The 20,264-nt window shown below is 36.8% G+C and overlaps 2 protein-coding genes across 2 annotated transcripts; both read left to right on the top strand.

The window, feature by feature from the left end:
- Positions 1-1,427: 1,427 nt before the first annotated feature.
- On the top strand, positions 1,428-2,655 carry LOC140763110 (ethylene-responsive transcription factor ERF105-like). The gene has a single exon (XM_073101164.1). The coding sequence runs from the start codon at positions 1,473-1,475 to the stop codon at positions 2,286-2,288; it is 816 nt and encodes a 271-aa protein (XP_072957265.1). The 5' UTR covers positions 1,428-1,472; the 3' UTR covers positions 2,289-2,655.
- A 4,026-nt stretch (positions 2,656-6,681) lies between these two features.
- Positions 6,682-19,918, top strand: LOC140762619 (plasma membrane ATPase 1-like). The gene is made up of 20 exons (XM_073100491.1): positions 6,682-6,874; positions 7,074-7,151; positions 7,632-7,751; positions 7,852-7,968; positions 8,684-8,821; positions 8,938-9,072; positions 10,876-11,055; positions 11,244-11,450; positions 11,575-11,694; positions 12,205-12,324; positions 12,681-12,803; positions 13,233-13,337; positions 13,437-13,581; positions 14,169-14,333; positions 14,400-14,638; positions 15,271-15,309; positions 17,552-17,761; positions 18,876-19,058; positions 19,162-19,340; positions 19,510-19,918. Exons 2-20 carry the CDS (start codon positions 7,098-7,100, stop codon positions 19,604-19,606), a joined length of 2,676 nt encoding a protein of 891 aa, XP_072956592.1. The 5' UTR covers positions 6,682-6,874; positions 7,074-7,097; the 3' UTR covers positions 19,607-19,918.
- Positions 19,919-20,264: the final 346 nt, after the last annotated feature.

Genomic DNA, 20,264 nt, shown 5'->3' with positions numbered 1-20,264 from the left:
TCTAGACTTATAATAAAGCTTCTGAGGTTAAAATAATTAATACAAAATACAACTAACGGAGTACCAATTCCAAACTAGCGCAAATAATATTTTAGGCCGTCAAGCATGCGGGCGAGCCAAGAGCGCGTCTCAATGGTTTGACTCAGCCTTCTGTCAAAGAAGGGCTCGAGATCTCCAGTCTCGATTTTGGCGAAGTCGCATCGCGCAGATATTCTAAAACAACGTCAATAATACTAAGAACGGGTCCATATTTCGGCCGGCACCGAACCGGAAATAGTCCAAATCGCTCCGCTGCGAGGAGTGGAATCAGGAGTGAAGGTCAAACCCGGATTAGATGTATTGAGGAGAAACTAAAAACTTCTGACCGAGTCGGTTCGGTTTATTTTTTAGTCCACCGACACTTGCCCATCTCTACTGCGCAGACCACAAAGGACGCAATTGTTTCTCCGTTAAGGAACAAAATTAAATTGATGCTGCAAGTGTTAGAATTATTATGATGTCGTGAGTATTCTTTATATCTCACTAATTACCGATCGTTAATTGTAATTTAGTGTGGACCACCGCGTGGCCATCGATGTTAAAGTCAAACAAAACCACTCTGGAGTGAAAGTAAACTACAATTTGTCGTAGACTTTGATGAAAAGTATAGATGTTCTGATATATGTCAATGTAGTGGTTTAACGTGCATATTTCTCATAAAAAATCTCATGCCTGAGAGCTTTTTCTTATACAATAAATATATCGAGAATTAATGTTCGCCTCACATTTTCCTTTTTCTCACACTACGGGATGGGCTGCTGCTGCCTGCGAGGCTGCCAGTGTGGATGCAAGAATGTTCCAGTGGGCTGGATGAGTACAAGGTATCTGAACCTTTGCATGCATGCATGCCTGCCCTCACTTTATCGACATCTCAAGACGACCTTTTTATTGCCCATACTATGTAATAAAAGTATAAAACTCTTTCACATTATCATAACATTAAATAATTAGTAGTTTAGATAATATATAGTATGGCAGCGATATTTCTGTCCACGTGAAATAGGATAACCTTTTGGCGCGCACGTTGGTCCCACATCATAAACATAAAAAAAGAAGAAGCGTGGACCGTTATCCCTGCCGACGACTAAGAGATTGCCATGTCAGCGGCAAACAGGTTGCCGACTTCTCCTGATTTCTCGACCTATAACTAAGAAGTATTTCGCGAGGCCCCACCCATCAAGCTCCAATTATGTTACTCGTCGTGAGAGACGCAATCCGGAGAAGTCAAAACACATCAAGAAGAAGAATGGGAGACGTAACGTCGTAACGGATATGGACTCTTTTGCCCTCTTTAGAAATTGTACTGTGGTCTTAACTTACCACGTCATCCCTCTTGTTCTCCGCTCCCCCACCTCTATAAATTTGACTCCAGGACACACCACCACACCACCACAACTCGAACTCTACTCGAGTAATTCCTCATAATTTCGCTCATGGCGTTCCTGACCGACGAAGACAGCACGCTCGATCTCATCCGCGATTACCTCCTCGCTGACGCAGAGTTCCCTCTACTTCCTCCGCCTCCGGCGCCGACTTCTTCTATTCTCTCTCCTCCTCCTCCTCCGCCGCCGCAGCAGCGATATACACAACCCAGCTGGGTCGCCCCACACGACCCGGTCATGATCCGATTCGGCGGCGAACCCTCGCCGCTCTCCGACCGGCGACCGTCTCTCACGATCTCGCTCCCTGCGGCGCAGAATCTCGATTGGAGCCCTCCAGCGGCGGCGGGCTCCGGCGACGGCCGTAGATACCGCGGGGTCCGGCAGCGGCCGTGGGGGAAGTACGCGGCCGAGATCCGAGACCCTAATCGGCGCGGATCTAGGGTTTGGCTCGGGACGTTCGACACCGTGATCGAGGCGGCGAAGGCGTACGATTGCGCTGCCTTCAAGATGAGGGGACGCAAGGCGATTCTTAACTTCCCCAACGAGGTCGCATGCAGCTCTGATAACTGGATCGCTCCACCGCCTCCTCCGCCTAACACGACGGCCGGGAAGAGGAAGCGAGCGGTTGAAGAGGAGGAGGATGAGGTGGAGGTGTTGGAGGTGAGGGAGATCAAGAAGGAGAGACCGATGGAGCTGGAGGAGACGGAGTTGGGATTTCCGCCGCTTGGGCCGTTAACGCCGTCAAGTTGGTCGAGTGTTTGGGATTGGGAGGTAACGGAGGAGTCGAAGGGGATTTTCACCATGCCTCTACTTTCGCCGTTATCTCCTCACCCCTCGTTCGGATTCCCTCAGCTCATCGTTAGCTGAGGAGTTAACGGTATAATCTACTAATACAGCAGTCGCGGGTACTTGGCAGCCTCTGATTGGCCGCCAAATTATCATAATTAAGATTTAGAGTTCTAAACTAGTTAACTAATTTGGCATCCAATCAAGGCCAAAATATCCAGACTGCAGCAGTCAAGTATATATAAAAAAAAGAATAATAAGGTTAGAGAAAGTTTGGAAAACATAAGAAGAATGTAATTTTGGTTGTAAGTATGCTGGATGAATTTGATATTTTGTAGGATATCTTCTTCTTTTATATATTTTATTCCAGTGTTGATTAATGTATGCAAACACGAGAGTTGTTATGCAATAGATAATGTTCATCAAATAAAAAATAAAAAAAAATTCCGCTGGCTTATATATTATTCTGATACAGTAACATTGCCATTTTCCGTAGATATTCTTAACAATCTTGTAATGTAGTGGGTAATGTTAGCTAACAAGTGGAACTTTGCTTTGCCATGCATTCCATACGTGAGTAATCTTGCTATAGAGGTGGCAGGCATTCTCTCTTCAAACAGTTCCTAGTGTAAGTCGCTAGCTTTTATCATGTTAAAAAGAAAAATAATCACTACTAGTGACTAGTATAAGAGTCAGAGCCCAGTGTTATCTGCTTAAATTATATTATATTTATCTTTATCTTTGTCTAAAAATATAAGTTACATTCATCTTTTGGGGCCCATTAAAATGTTTAAGCTCAGTATAAAATATAAAAACTAGTATATACGTGGATAAGATCTTAGGAAGTTTCTATTAATAGATGGAAACTAGATTTATGTCTGTCTATAAGATCTAAATGAATTAGATTATACGTGGATAATCTTAGATCACTCTAAACTTGATTAAATGCCAGAGGCAGGTAGTAGATTTTCTTTCAAAATTCTACTAGTCATGCAAATACAAAAGATTCAAGATGCCCTCTTAAATAAATTTGTGTCAGGTAAAATTGTTTAAGGATAAGAGGAGAGTAGAAAGGTCATTGGTCAGAGTCAAAAAAATACAGTCTTTGTATCAGTTACTCATGAGTAGCCTCCATCATCAGATAAGTCAAAGACCATTTCCAACGAAGAAATTTCCAATCCAAATTAATTTCTACACAAGGTTCTGGCGTTGATTTCCATGTGCATCTCTGCAGTACAGCAAGGAGATGCTGGGTTGACAATCAATTTCAACAGTCGTTAATTTTGGAGTTCTGAATACTGTAATTCTGTCGCCCAATGATTTGGTAAGAATACTTACGATGAGAAGAACATCGCGGTCTTGTATCAGTTACTCAGTAGCCTCAATCATCAGATTAATCAAAGACCATTTCCAACAAAGAAATTTCCACCTTAAATTATTCATATATTTCTATACAGTTAATTCCTGGCGTTGACCTCTATCTGCATCTCTGCACTAAAGCGAGCATATACTGGATCGACAGTCACTTTCAACATTCGGTAAGTTTGAATAATCCTGCAATTTTGTCGTCGACTAATCGACTAATCGGTAAGAATACTTATGGCGAGAAGAAAATCACTAGTTTGAAAAAAAGTGCTGGGGAAGATCATGACACAAGTAATTGGAGAGTGGAAGTCCTAAACAGGATGCAGCTTAATTAATGTAAAAGAATTTTTTTATATTTATGTGGAATGTTAGTGCTAAAGATGGTTGGAAGTCAACATCAGTTTGAGCATATAGTAAAATCAAGCAACTCAAAGAATTTGGCTGGGAATACATAACTAAACAAAACAAGCAACTTTGAACTTTTATGAACAAGTCAACACTGATTCCATACTAGTTTAGCATTTGTTTGTATATTAATTCAAATATATAAGGCCTGCAAAACATACCTTGGTGCATGATGTCAGTCAAATAAAGATTGATTTATTTTCTTTCTTTCTTTCTTTCTTTTTCTCATGTACGTTAAGCCGTTAGTCTCATGTCTGTAAATATATGCTAAGATAGAGGATTATGGATGACATTATCACACAACCTGAGAACATCACACTAAGTTGCAAATATACCTCAACTATATATATTAGCCTCATTGCATTTTCTTGATCATTTATATGGATAGTATATTCTCAAATTGAAGATTAAAATTGACAGAGGCAGCAGATGGATATCGTTGCGACTCGATATCGAATAACAATGAACTATATATAGCTTGCAGCTTTACCTTCAGAATCCTTCTTCATCCTCTGGCAGATATTGAAAACATCAAAACCTATATAACCCTTCTTGTATGTCTGGGATTAACTAAGTTCAAGGATAACGGGAGACCTGCAGATAAATCTAATCTTCTTATATTCTTTTTTATTCCTTTGTGCAAGATTACTATAATCGACTCAATCATTGGAAGTGTTGAAGAAGAACTTGTCAAACTCACCGAGTCATCAGCAAAGGAGGAGGAGTCGTATGATCCCAGAACTGTTTAGAATAGTAGAATTTTTTATTATAACTTCCTACTTAAACGTAGGCATCATCAGTTTAGACGCAACTGTTTATATTTTTTTACATGCTGTGTAAGAAATTCAAACAAGAATCGAGATTCAAATCCATTCCTCTCAATCTCACATTTCAACAGGAAAGCACCCCCAGATTTATCCGTTGACATTTCGAAACATAATTCTATCTCTCTGGTCATCAGAGTCAAGATTCCCATGTGTCAAACATTGATACATAATTCTACAATCTAAGTCAGAATTAGAGGCTCAGAAGTATTCCAGAGAGATGCAATGGCAGTAGAGACTTGTTCTCTATTCAGTTAATGCGATTCAACCGTATTTTTGTGCCAAGCGAGCAGCTGTAGGATTGAGCTTTTTGGTCAATATATTCGTATCCTGAGAGAATTCTTTTGAGAGGAATGACTCAAGAATGGCAGTCAGCAAGAATTGGTATGTGGAACTAGCTGAGGACTTTCTCTTCTTGGATGTAGAAGGGAAATAATATTATATGAATGATGGCTTGGTAGGAGGAAGACAAATGAGAGTAAGATATTTGATCAACCATATCTCTTTTAATTCAAAAGAACACAAAAAGGAAACATTAAGAAAAAAAAAGTCATGAAAAAGCATTTAAAAGACCTATAATTCTTGGAAAATGATATTTACTGAGTAAAATTTGCTATGTACAAACTGCACAGCAGTGTTTTTAAAATAAAAAAATATGATCATATGTATTAATGGAATGGAGGAGTTTAAAAGATAAAAGTATAGTTATTGTTGAGAAATCCCTAACTAAATATAAGAACAACTAGAATAGCAAAGGATGATATTAACAAAATATTAGCAAGGTGATTAGTAACATCATTTAAGATAAAACTCAATCACGATGTTAGAAGTAGGGAGTACTAATCACATGCAAGAATTTCAAATATGTGCAAACCATATAAAAGAGAAACTAAATAAAAGACATTATTTATATCGTTCGGCGATGTGCCTACATCCACAAATGATGAAAATATTCAATCTACTACTAGAGATGCAAAATGCAATTATTTTCAAGCTTCTAATCTCCTTCAAATACAATACATAAATCCTCACTCAAACTCTTCTCGGTTAGTTTGCTCTAAATCCATTTTAATTATATTTATAGGGCTGACTTATAAAAGAAAGACTTCGTGGGGGGTATTTACAGGCATTCGAATGCCTCATTTGAGCGACCCTTAAAATAGAGGCAAAAACCGACGGTTATAATAGTCATTTTAACTTGTGTAAATATCAACTCCCTAATTCTCTCTTTCTTTTTCTAATTTATTTATTTTTCAGTGGTTGTTGGCTACTTGGCTATTGGCCGTTGGCTGTTGCTCTATCTATTACTATTACCCTTGTTTAGTATATTAGGAAGGGAACATATTAGTGGCCGAAGACTAGCCCAGCTAGACTTCTCTTCAGGTTAAATACTTTGGGTTTGGGCTGGCTACAATAGTATGGGCCGGGCTAATGTTTGAAGAAAAATAATTGGAATTTCTAAGTAATTGTCACTTAAAACTTTCAAAATATCATTGCCACTACGTTCTTCAAAATATCACAATTACCATCAAAATTATTCAAAAATATCATTTTATTCTATTATTTAAATCTAACCAATAATAATTAAAGAATATAATTAAACTTAAAAAAGAGAGAGAAGATTTTAGTTATTTATATATGTTTATTAATTTTATTTTGGAATTAAGTTTAGGAGTAAATGCGGGAGGTAATATATATATATATAAATATATATATATAATTTTTTTTTAAATTTTTAATTTTTTTTTCTAATAATTTTCTCCAGTATGTAAAAAAGTTATATAAGCCGAAGAAGTTTCTATCGGAGGCGCGTAGTTTGAATCTTGAGCACTTCTACTAAAACAAAGAAACAAGAGAAGAGGAAGGCCAGGGCGGAGCTCCTTAGGTTTAGGGGTTCGTCGGCTTCGAAATGGACTTCGCTCCCATCTCCTTCTCTCCATCTCCTTGCTGTCTTCTCCCTCTTCTCTTGTTCTTTTCTCCCTCCCCAATCGATGGCATCGATGGAGGCTTCTTTAAATTCCCAAGGAGGAGGAGGAGGAGGAACACCGGCATTGGGATAAACAAGTTGTTGAGGTATCTCTTTCTGATATTTGGGGTTTCTTGAAGAAATTCAACTGTATCGTTTAGGAGTATATGCTCTCGGTCGAGTTCTTGAAATTGTTCTGGTTACTTTTTGGAAACCGCTGTAATCTTTCATTACTTGGATGTTGAATTATTTGATAAAATTTATCGGAGTTAGTCAATCTTGCGGTGAAATTTACTGCATTGTCAGGCTGGAAGATAACAGAAGGGCCATATGGATGATAACTCGATTTCCCTTGAAGCCGTTAACAATGAAAAGGTGGATTTGGTACGTAATCAGATACTAATAGGAGATCTTTCAATCTGCATTCTTCTTCGGACTTTATGAACTGGTCTAGATGTTCAAGAATATACATAATCTATTGTTTGTTCTAGAGGTTCTGTATCCAATGTATCGGTTTTTTGATATGATGTTTAGTCTAGTGATTGTCTTTGTCTTGTTGTATTTTCTGTGACATTGAAACACCCAATCTTGTGATGAAATACTCTGGGAAGTTTTCTTCTTCATCTCGTCTTGTCCATACAGTTTGATTATACTGGTTTTGCTGAATTTTTTGTTCGCTTATTTGACCTCTTTATCAGCACGTCTCTTCAATCTTTACCACTTTATTTGTGTATAGGGGTTTATGATGTGAAAGAAACTCAAATCTTTTTCATGTTACCTCAAGAAGTTGGTAGTTGGGAGGTTCCTTTTCTATAACTACTGATCACACTTTAATGTTTTCTAAATTATAATTTACACTTTCAGGAAAAGATCCCCATTGACAAGGTGTTTAGGCAGCTCAAATGCACATCTGACGGGTTAACCACTGAAAGTGTTCAAGAAAGACTAAGCATTTTTGGTTTTAACAAGCTTGAAGAAAAGCAGGTTAATATAAGAAAATAAGGAGCTTCTTTTCTCATTTTCCTGACAGTACAGAGTAGCTTCTAGACTTGTTATCTTAATTCCTGTGTATGATGTTTTGCAGGAGAGTAAAATTCTAAAGTTTTTGGGGTTTATGTGGAATCCATTATCTTGGGTCATGGAAGCAGCAGCGATAATGGCTATTGCTCTTGCGCATGGAGGGCATGATATAAGGGGAAATGTATGAATATTATTCCTCATGTTTTATGTTTATATCTAACTAAACACTCCTGCAATATTCTAACTTCATCTGTCTCACGTCATAGTATTTTATTACTATAATTCATCTCCAAACTTACTTTTGTTGGCTCTGATGTGTTTATAATGTTGGGTAGTTTAACTTACTGATTCATTGCTTGGTATATTCTTATAAAATTCTATCTGCTGAATGGAGAATGAAGACACTGTAGGTTGACTAGGCTATACATCATTTGCTAAACATCTGTTGATATATGTCATATTTTACTTTCTCCTTTTCTTTATAAGGTGCATTCTTTGGCATAATATTATTGTATCTATTTAGTATTATGCTTCTCCTGAAATCTCAGCTTGTTGTGAAACAAGTTATGTGCAGATGCTTTTAGTAGAATAATTCGGTGATTGGTAACATGACAAATGCAGTTTAGAGTGTCATGTCAATTTTGTTCTACAAAGTCAGCTAAAGGCTAGACATATTTCCATCTTGTTTTAGCATATGTTTGCCCCTTCTGTTTCTGCCTAGAGGCAAAATTTTCTCAAAGTTATTTTTAATTTACCAATTTTTTATTAGCTTGTACAACAATTTTATGATAGATCATTGACATTCTATTGCATGTTCTATCTACCTAATTAAGAAGATCTTGATTGATGCCTGTAGTCATGGATTTATGCAATATAATATGATTCACATCTTTCAGGCCAAAGGCTTGGATTACCATGATTTTATAGGTATTGTGACACTACTTCTTATCAATTCCACCATTAGCTTTCTAGAAGAAAACAATGCTGGAAATGCAGCTGCTGCACTTATGGCTCGACTGGCACCAAAAGCAAAGGTACTCTTATAGCCCTCTTTTGCTATCACTCTGATGAAAGACAGAACATGCTGGTACTTCTCTTAAGTTGTATCCTTTCAGAATACAGATTATGGGGCTTATATAAGTTTCTTCAGGTTTTACGCAATGGGAAATGGAGCGAGGAGGATGCTGTGGTGCTGGTTCCAGGTGATATAATTAGTATTAAGCTCGGTGACATTATTCCTGCTGATGCACGTCTTCTCGAGGGAGATCCTTTAAAAATTGACCAGGTATCTATTCACCTCTCCTTTTGCGTTCCTCAATATTTTGTGTTTAGTGATGATAAATTCGGATGGAGAAGATCCATTTGACTTGAAAGATTTCTAGATTAGGAGTTACACTTACTCAGAACAAGGTAACAGTGACAAAAGTAAGTTAATTTTGTCATGTGAATCAACATGAATTGCCTAGATAGATGTGCAAAGGAAAGGCTCTAATCTACTAACCTGGAGAGGCTGCATAAGGAGGAATGGCGCACTTATTTTGGTTGAAATTGTGATGCTTCACCTGAGCTTTTTGCCAAAAGATGGAGGCCTGTCATGATGCACCTTTAATTGGTAATAACGGTTTACTTGTTTATATAGAAGCCTTTCCAAACTATGATTAATGCAAATATATCCTCTTAAGATAGTTTATACCTCCATAAAATTAGATTACCAGAGTGAAGATGAGATGATAAGAGAATGCATCTCTCCTTGTTGAACCACATAGTTAATTTTTACTGGTTGAAGTTAGAACTTAGAAGTTGATACATATATTGTAACATCCAGATGGAGTGGTAAAGAATGGACAAGTAGACAACCACGTGCTAATCAGCATGTCAGTCCACTGTTGCGGTAATTCTTCACAAATTTAGAATGGACAAGTAGACAACCACGTGCTAATCAGCATGTCAGTCCACTGTTGCAGTAATTGTCATAGGATATACTGTGAACATTAAGTTATACTCTGACATCAAGATGAAAGATCATAAGATTACTAAATTTAACCTGTCTATTTCTTGACACTTTTTCTATGATATGGAATATTACCAACAACTTGTAAGGTGAAGTACATTGCCTCTTATTGCACTGCATATGCAGTTTCTCCATAATATAGACCAAGCTCTATATTTCTGGTAAATGTTTGCTTGTTTAGTTTAGAAATTTCTTTCTAAATGGTCAAGCTCTATATTTTTGCTAAATGCTTGCTTGTTTAGCAAATTTAGGAATTTCTTTCTAAATGGCCATCAACATGTTGGTACTTGCACAAGTAGTCCGGCTCCAAGCACGGGATAGATGTTTGTCTGTTTTGGCCCAGTTTTAGCCTAAATATACAACTAAGTTGTAAGCTTTGCTTCAAGTCTGAGTCAAGGCCCGAAGAAGTCCTGGTCCGACTATCAACATCTTTGAGAATTAGACCATACATTGTCACGGACTCTCGAATGCAGCAGAACTTTAATGAGTACCCCAGCGCATAAACCCATTGAATTTTAATCGAATAATAGAATGTCTTAGTGCTGTAAGATTCCATAAAATTGCTTATGTACTGGCTGGTGGAAATGAAATATTAGTTGCCTTGCTACATGGTCAATGTACTGGGCCTACTGGCAGAAAGCATGTGAGTACCTGTGTCTTTGCTTCTTATAAACTCTGGTCAATTTTATTGCATTAGAACTCCTAGTCTTACAAGGCTGGAGCCTACTGAAGTTCCTTTTCTTCTAGTTACAAAGCTTTAAGTGTTCCTTCATTATGAAACTTTTCTTGAGATCGAAAATATGGAAAATGATTATTTCTTCTGCAGTGAATGAAATATAGCCCCTTATTTTTAAGTATGAATATTGAAATTATTGGACATTCTTTGGATGTAGGCCTACTGTATTGACTGTTTCAAGGTATTCCTTTAAACTGTTAGGAAGTTGCAAATCTAGTAACTGATAAATATTCTTAATTCTCATTAAGGTTGGCAATTGAATGATGTACACATGCTAATAAAATTCTGATTTTAAGATCTTAGAGGATCAATATGTGAAATCTTGATGCATGACTTCACAGTCTGCCCTTACGGGGGAATCACTACCAGTAACTAAGAATGCTGGTGATGGGGTTTACTCGGGTTCAACATGCAAGCAAGGTGAAATAGAAGCACTTGTTATTGCCACTGGAGTTCATACGTTCTTTGGAAAAGCAGCCCATCTCGTAGAATCAACGACACATGTTGGACATTTCCAAAAGGCGAGTTCAAAAATTATATTGCCTGATAGATCTATAGAACTTTATTAATGTTGTTCATGCACAACTTTTCAATCTTAGTACTAGTTCTTTGTTGCATGAACTGATGGTTTGTAAAATCAAGCATTTTACTCTTTACATTGAATATTCATGCTTTTCTAATAAGGTAAAGATTCTTTGATGGATCTCAGGTTTTGACTGCTATTGGGAACTTTTGCATCTGCTCAATTGTTGTTGGAATGGTCATCGATGTAATCGTGATGTATGGTGTTCACAAGAGACCGTACCGCCCTCTTATTGATAATCTTCTCGTGCTACTGATTGGCGGCATTCCAATTGCCATGCCTACAGTTCTTTCAGTCACAATGGCCATTGGATCACATCGGTTGTCATTGCAGGTTTCAGTGCTCTAGATTGCTGCTGATGCTGGTTCCTTTTTTCTTATTACATCATTCTTTATACATTTCAAACTATGACAATCTAATTGTAAAAGTTGATGTGATTGTCATTGTAATTTCTCAGGGTGCCATTATGAAGAGAATGACTGCTATTGAAGAAATGGCTGGAATGGATGTCCTTTGTAGTGATAAAACAGGAACCCTAACGCTCAATAAACTCACAGTTGACAAGAACTTGGTTGAGGTTACACATCTCGTGCATCTCCTGCATTATGAGTTAACTTTATCTACATATTGGTTATGATAATTGTCAAAAGAATTTTACTTCAGGAAACATAGAAGTATAGAACGTTACAACATGATTTTTTCTTTTTTCCTTTAGGGGGTAGTTGTGGGGGATGCATATACCCTTTAAATATTGTCATGTATTAGGGAATTTCATGCTTTCTCAAATTTGTCAGAATATATTTTACTTTCAGGTTTTTGGATTGGGTAGGCTTTTACATGGACATATTTTCACTTTTATCTTCAATTTTGGATTTAATTCTCAGAAGTAAACAGTTTACTTTGTATTTAATTCTCAGAATAAAGTTGCATAATGAAATTTGACTTTAGAAGTGACATGTCCAATGCATACATTAACCTCTGTGATTATCCTTTTTGTGGGTCGGATGATTGTCTTGTTTACTCAATGCAGCAGTCAGCCAATCATACATATTCAGTAGATACTATAAATAAAGTATCATCTTTTCAGGTTGTTTCCAAAGGAATAGACAAGGATCAAGCTGTCTTGATGGCTGCAAGGGCTTCAAGACTGGAAAATCAAGATGCTATTGATCTTGCAATCATTTCAATGTTATCAGACCCGAAAGAGGTAGTTAAAACAAAAATCCCACATCTTTTCCTAGGAATGAATCATAGAACAGTCATGATTTATTGACTCCAAGAGACCGAGACAAGAACCGGGTTCATCTATTGCTCATAGGCAGGATTTGAGTATCAACAAAGAAAATGTCTCTTTGCTTTCCTATCAGCTATCCCTAGATCTGGAGATTTTGGCGTAGAATCATATGGGCATATTTTCTTAAACTGGCAACTTTTCTTTCCAAAATGCCCAAAGTTTGACTTTTTGTTAAAGATACTGACTGGTTATTTACATATATTACTTGTTCTGAATAGTTTGTCCTTTCTCTGTTGGATGCTTTAATCCTCTCTTGGTCATAATTTAAGGCACGTGCGGGTATTCGCGAGGTTCACTTCCTTCCATTTAACCCAACTGATAAGAGGACAGCTCTTACATACTTGGATGCAGCTGGTAGAATGCATAGGGTGAGCAAAGGTGCACCGGAGCAGGTATATAACTATATGTCCCTTATTACTCATCCTCTCAATCTTGCAATTGATATATAATTCCTACCAAATGCTGAAAAGAACCGCACCAAGTAGTTGTGTTCTCAGATGTCTCTTACACAATGTTACTTTTCTGTGTAAAAGTACAAGTGCAGCACTTTTGCTTATAACAGTGGAAAAGAAAAGCTCCTAGATATAAAGGGGGAAAAAGGTTCCACATGTAGGCAGCAATATTTGTAGTTTGAGATAGTAGTAGTCAATATTATCTATCTTCAATTATCTCAGCAATAATGTATGAAGAAAGTTCTGCAAATCCTAAGTTAAAAAACCATATATCTATTAGCATGCAGCAAGTCAGAACATAATGTGGAAAATAATCTGCTATGCATTCCATTCATTTAAGTCAATCTCAAACATTCTAATTTTTTGTAGATTCTAAATCTTGCATGGAACAAGGCAGATATTGACCGAAAGGTGCATGAAGTAATTGACAAATTTGCTGAAAGAGGACTCCGGTCTCTTGCTGTTGCATATCAGGTGATTTAGCTTTGGATTATATGTTTCTATTTTCTAATTCTGTCAAGATCTTTTCTTATGCAAGTATATCCTAATTAACTCATTTTCTTGTTTATGCAGGAAGTACCAGCTGGTACTAAAGACAGTCCTGGGGGACCCTGGCAGTTTATCGGCCTTCTCCCTCTGTTTGATCCTCCTCGCCATGATAGTGCTGAAACAATTCGTAGGGCTCTTGACCTTGGTGTGAGTGTGAAGATGATCACAGGTACTTCTCCCTAAACACACTGTAGGGCATCTGATTCACTGTAATGTAAGAAATTTCAGAGAACTGAAGTCTGCACATATCTACTGATTCTGATGGGAATGATACTAAAATCTTTGTAGTGCTTTGTTACACAATTCTTTTGTCCTATGTTACACCTAGACACTTGTTTCTGATGAAATGCTAATACTTGTGGGTAATCCCTTAGTTCACCATTTCGAAAAGCCTCATTGAAATGCATCCGTGATGGCAGCAGTTCAGGGTCCTACTTTTTGAATGTTGGAATGGGAGTAATTTGAAGGTTCTTTTTGTGCTGTTGCAGTCAAATTTTGACTTATTTCACTTGTGCAGAAATAAATATGTTAAGACACATGGGATGTTAGCAAATTTGCTGGGATTTTTGTTGGTTATATACTTATATGTAGCTATTTTTTTGTTATCCTATCTCTTCAACAATGTTGTTTGAAGTTCAAAAGTCACTATTAAATTAGTTTGTGTACCATCGAATTTGGTCATAGTCGATTTTTTTTCTTTATATTTGATAACTGTTGTACAATTAATTCCATTATACGCCTTTACTTCAAACACAGGTGATCAATTAGCAATTGCTAAGGAAACAGGACGGAGGCTAGGAATGGGCACAAACATGTATCCATCATCATCTTTGTTGGGCAACAACAAGGATGGAGATATTACTGTTCTACCAGTTGATGAGCTAATTGAGAAGGCAGATGGTTTTGCTGGAGTTTTTCCTGGTAAATTCTGGGTTCATCTTTTTGTATACTTTGGTCTTCTTATGCGACATTTGATTATGTCTACAGAGCATAAATATGAAATTGTGAAGAGACTACAAGCCCGGAAACACATATGTGGTATGACTGGAGATGGAGTTAATGATGCACCTGCACTCAAGAAGGCTGACATTGGAATTGCTGTAGCAGATGCGACTGATGCTGCTCGAAGCGCATCTGATATAGTTCTCACAGAGCCTGGGTTGAGTGTTATTATCAGTGCTGTATTAACCAGCCGGGCAATTTTCCAGAGAATGAAGAACTATACGGTAATTGGGCATTTATCTGTGTGTATATTTCTTGCATTGCCACATTTGTCTGGATTAAGGGAGCGCAAGGCCCCTTATCCCATTTGTCTTCAATTTTGAGACATTCTGCTATGTACAGTTCCTTTGTAGAAGTGTTAAACCTACAAGGTTACCAGCACGGGTAGGTGGAAAACATGACTAAAAGCTATGTGAATTATACATTTAAATGCTTGATATATGAGCCTTGCTGGAATTGGATGCAAGATACATTCTTATGGGGTGGCGCTGTGGCATATTTCATTAGTAGTTGTAGGTTTCTAGCACTTTGCTCCTTTTACTTTTGTTCTAGTATCTTTACCATATGGCCCCAAATTATGGGGATAGTCTTTGTGATAGTATTTATTGCATTGTCAATTTCTCAGCATATTTCCTAGTGTTAAAATTGGTACATACAATAAACATATGGCCCCTCGGTCTTACATCACTTTGGTTTGTCATTGCTAGAAATTTACTTGTTTTAGTTCTTCACTTAGAAATAGGGCGACACTTGAGATTTATACCACCAAGCTCATGATTTTCTTGCAATAGAAAATGGTATATGATAAATTGCTGTCGCTTATATTATATATATTTTTTCTCTTCTGTTCATGCAGATATATGCTGTGTCGATAACCATCCGCATTGTGGTAAGTTTCTTTTAATGTTTTTTGAGATATTAGTGGCAAGCAGCTTTATGTTCTGTTGCTGTCATATTTATATCCTGTAAAGTAAAATTAACCTGATCAATATATGAAAGGAGCATGTGTGCATGAACTTTACATGTGCATGTGTGACAGCACATGACATGGAAGTGGGGTAAGCTTTTCTGAATCTTGAGATGTATTCAAGGGCTACAAAAGTAACAAAAGTATTAAATCATCTTCAAAAGAATTAGCAGCAAGTTTTTAGTCCAGTAGGAGTACGATTTTGACACTAAAATCTGAGAAAAGTTCAACCACTTCTTTAACCATTGATTGCGCCTTGAGATTGTAAGAACTCCCTTCAGGTGGATAAGGTAAACTGATTTTAATTTTCCCATTTCAGGGTGACCTTAAGACCTGCCTTATATTCCTTTTGAGCATGTCCATTGGAAGCAACAATAGAAACACGTGACATATTTGCATTTGAATGCCAATGCACATATAATATATTAATGTTTTTTCAAAAATATAATGTAAAATTTCTTCTCTGGTCCAGTATACATATATATGTGTATAAATTTATATAGCATATCTTGTTCACATGGTTGCGGCCCAATCTGCTAGTTAAGTTTGTTTTATCTCTTGGCTGTTGGCTGTTGGCTGTTGGAATCTCTCTGGTGGCAAAATTTTGTACTTTTAAGGCCTAGCTAAGATCATGTGAGATTAACTATAGAGCGAGCTGAGCTGGAGCTGGCATTTTAGTGTCTTGCCTCTCTTTAACCAATCTTGTTTCTAATATGGGTTCAACATAGCCCAACTTGCTTGAGCTCGATTATTTGTTCACCTGCTATTTCACAATTCAATATATAGGCCTTCTTGATAACTTTTGAATAGATTATTGCAGTTGTTCCATGAATTCTGCTGGGACATGGAGGTAATATACAGGCACGTGTCTTGATGAAGTTGTGAAATCATTACAAGAAACTGTAGGTAATAACATAAGTATTTCCCACATGTGACCCACATAAGAGAAAGTAAAAAAAATTGTTAATCTTGTTATACTCTTCTTCCAAAGGATCAAAGCTAGAGTGCCTCACTTTTGTGTAGCATATTGTAACGATCTGAAGTTGATAACCTGTTTCATATATGCTTTTGCTTTGTAATGGAAATCATGGCATACTAAAAATTAAAGCTAACCTTGATCTTGATTTATTCTATCGATTAAATCCTCTTGGCGAGTATATTAACTCGAGGTGAGTCGAAGAAAAGGATCTATGTAACCAAAGCCAAATAATGGGACAAATAACTTCTTGTTGATTGTTGTTGTGGGCATCCTCTGCACTCTTTTTTATGTTTCATGCAATTGTTGTAGGTTCCAAATAAGAAGAAGAGCAACCAAAAAGATGAAAAAAAGGAAAATGCAGACATAAATTTTGGAAACACCATTCTATACCAGAAAAACATCATACACTCTTCCTGGTTAAATATATGAAGCCTTAATCCATCTCTCGTGTAGATCATTCCTGAGCCTACGATGATATTTTTCTATGCGCAATGTCCAAGTAAATCCACTTTTTGTTCTTAGTTTCTCAGTTATCTTTAGTAGTTTACCAGTTACACTCTTCAACATCTTGAGTTTCTATGAAGCTGCTTGATATTTGTTCTCAGTGTCTTCTGGAGATCCTAAAATCCAAATCTAAATCCAACTCCTTTAGGATGATTGACCTTGCATGCTTTCACTTTCTTCAAGTTCTTTTCATCTTTCTTTTTGTGTAAGTTTTGATTGGCAATAACCTTCTTTAGGAGAAAAAAAGTGGAAGAGAATGCAGATTTCTTCTTCCTTTTTTACATAGATTTCATGTTTTCAATTTTGCTTGGTTGAGAAACCTTCTATTTTTCATTTTCAGGGACCAATAACTGTATCAATATTGTTTTTCTTTGTTCATTTTCCCTTTGTTTATTCTCATTGTAGAATATATGCCACTAGTAATCTTGATACTTCTCATTTAGCTCTTCTGTACACATTTATCTAGTGTAGAGATGCTTATTTATTTATATCACAGCAAATATAAATCTCATATACGGTAGAAGATGTAAATTATTTTGATCAAGGATAGGCATGCAACATGTGTACTTATTCTTTAATTATTTTGATCAAGGATAGGCATGCAACATGTGTACTTATTCTTTCTTCCCTCTCAACCATTTTCTTTTTCACCTACGGTCACTCATATAGTTCTCTGCTTGCTTGCAGCACCTATTCAAGGTGAAAACTTTAAACATACACAAATTTAAGTCAGACAATAATCAAGTGTATGATAGCATGGAAAAGTTGGCTTCTGCTGTCTACTTGCAAGTGAGCACCATTAGTCAGGCTTTGATATTTGTGACACGTTCCAGAGGTTGGTCTTTCTTGGAGCGACCTGGTATTCTCCTTGTTGCTGCATTTGTAATAGCTCAACTGGTGAGTTCCTCATCTATTAAGAAAATGAAATTCTTAATGTGACAAAGATACTTTTATCAAGGTGATAGAGAATTTCACAGAAAAACTTTTCCGCTCCCACTGTATTGAACAGCCGTAGTGATTTTTTTAACCTAATATGTACAAACAGCAGTTTCTCTATAGCATTTGCCCCAGTAACCAGTGTTAACCATTCATGGCCTCAGTACACAGTTGACCATCTCTGTATGTTTGCATGGGCACTATGAAGTTAGTTGACTTCACAACTTTCTACTCCAGTGGCAAATGTATAGTTACAATTTTTAATTTGGTTGCTGGATGGCCCTGGACCTGAAAATGGGCACTATGAAGTGTAAGTTAATCCCATATCTCTTTGTTGGGCAATTGACTCATCCATGTAATACTTGATAGTTGAAGATGACTTCATTTATCAATTCTGTGAGGTTTTCGTAATATCAGTCCCACATTCATTGAATGGGAAATATCCTCTTTTAATATAATTTTCCACTTTAGCTGTTCAATGTTAAACACCAAATGTTTACTACTAGACATTATGTTAGAAATTCAATTCAATTCCTATAAGTACGCATGAGTAGATAACTCTTTTCACTGAATTTAGCAGTCTCACCTTAATGGATCCAGATTTGAAGTGCGGTTTTCTGTTTAATCTTCATAGAACATTTACAGTAGTACTATTTTAGCCTAATAATGGAGCATACATTTTGCCTAACTGCTTCGACTCTTTCTTACATACATTCTAAATCATTCTGTCTGTTTACTTCATTTGGGTAATGCAAAACTCCACTTTACAATCTAGACTTGCTTCTTTTTTTTTAACATCATAATAGCATGTGGATTTGCAGGTATTAGCATCTTGTACATTTCAGTCTCTTTTCCAATAGATCAGAATACTCCGTCTCTTATCATGTTGCATCCATATTACTGATACTTCATGAAATCATGAAATTTTCCTTTTTATGATTTTCTTACATAGTGCAAAAAGAATTTATCAGAGTATAAAGTATTCGGTTCCTACTCTTTTGAAATTGCAGTGCTGCTACAACTCTACATGAATGTTGACGAATAATTAAGTTCCCTATCTCAACTATTCATGTAGGTTGCCAGTGTGATAGCTGCAACTGTGACCTTGAACATTGCTGGAATCAGACGAATTGGTTGGGGCTGGACAGGTGCTATATGGGTGTACAACATTGTTGTTTATTTGCTGCTTGATCCAATTAAATTTTGTGTTCGATATGCTCTTAGTGGGAAGGCCTGGAACCTTGTCATAGAAAAAAGGGTCAGTATATTTTTCTAATTTTAATTCCACAATTTTGGTCGCAATTGAAGCCCTATATATATCAGACTATATCATTCTCTCACAAAGGGGTTGGTCATCACAGACTGCATTTACAAGCCAGAAAGATTTTGGTCGGGAAGCACGAGAGGCTGCTTGGGCCCGTGAGCAACGAACACTGCATGGCTTGCAAAGTGCCGAACCAAGAATGTTTTCAGAAAGAGCTCCTTTCACTGACATTAATCAAATGGCTGAAGAAGCTAAAAGGCGAGCTGAGATTGCAAGGTAGCCATAGGCTTAGAAGATATATTGGGCTCCTAAAATTCTTATGTGAATTAATTTTTTTCTTAACAGCAAGGAATATTTTCTTAGCATCTTCTCTCCGATCGTAAGCTAAATTTCCACATGAAACCAGTTTTCTTTACTGATTTTTGTCTGTACTGATCTTGTACAGGTTTAGGGAGCTGCACACACTGAAAGGAAAGGTGGAGTCTTTTGCTAAACTCAGAGGCATTGACATAGACGCCACCAACAACCATTACACCATGTAACCGGTGCTCAAGGATGTTTTGGAGCCTTTCAATTGCTTCCATTTACTTTCATAATTAGATATTCCTTAAGTGGGTGAAACAACTTCATCTATTTCCTGTGGTTCAGAAGGTTGTACGAAGATCACAATCACCTATGATGCTCACTTGTCAATTATTCAAGCCCCATCCAGAGGGCCTTTAGTTAACATATTTAGAGGCACAGATATTCTTCGCCTCTTCGCAACCAAGGAAACACAGATGAAGACTTGGGAATTGTATTGAACTATCTCATATTTCAATTTAGATATGACAGCTTTATTCAAATTAATGGGATGTACTAAATAAATGACATCAATCGTATTTATCTATTGATTTAATTCTTTTTTATTTTTAAATCAAGTTGATATTATAATATCTTGGCCTGTCTCAATTGGTATAAATGGCATCCGGATAATTGATTATCACCTAAATTGTATGTAATGAAGATCAATATTTTATACAAGCTAAGGAAGCTACTCTGGCAGGTCCAAAGCGAGAATTCAGATTTGATCCAATATTTAAATCCATTCAACCATTTCCCTCTCATGTGAGAAGCTTGTTTGGCAACGGAAAGGCCGGATGCACTCCTTTTAGCTCCTGAAAAATATCTAATGATCTATTGTTGTCTTACTTCGTTTAT

Source organism: Typha angustifolia, chromosome 7 (genome assembly GCF_048772165.1).
Source record: "Typha angustifolia cultivar Huaian chromosome 7, ASM4877216v1, whole genome shotgun sequence".
Lineage (NCBI taxonomy): Eukaryota > Viridiplantae > Streptophyta > Magnoliopsida > Poales > Typhaceae > Typha > Typha angustifolia.
Note: the sequence above shows the minus strand (reverse complement) of the source record. Positions and strands in the feature narration are given on the sequence as shown.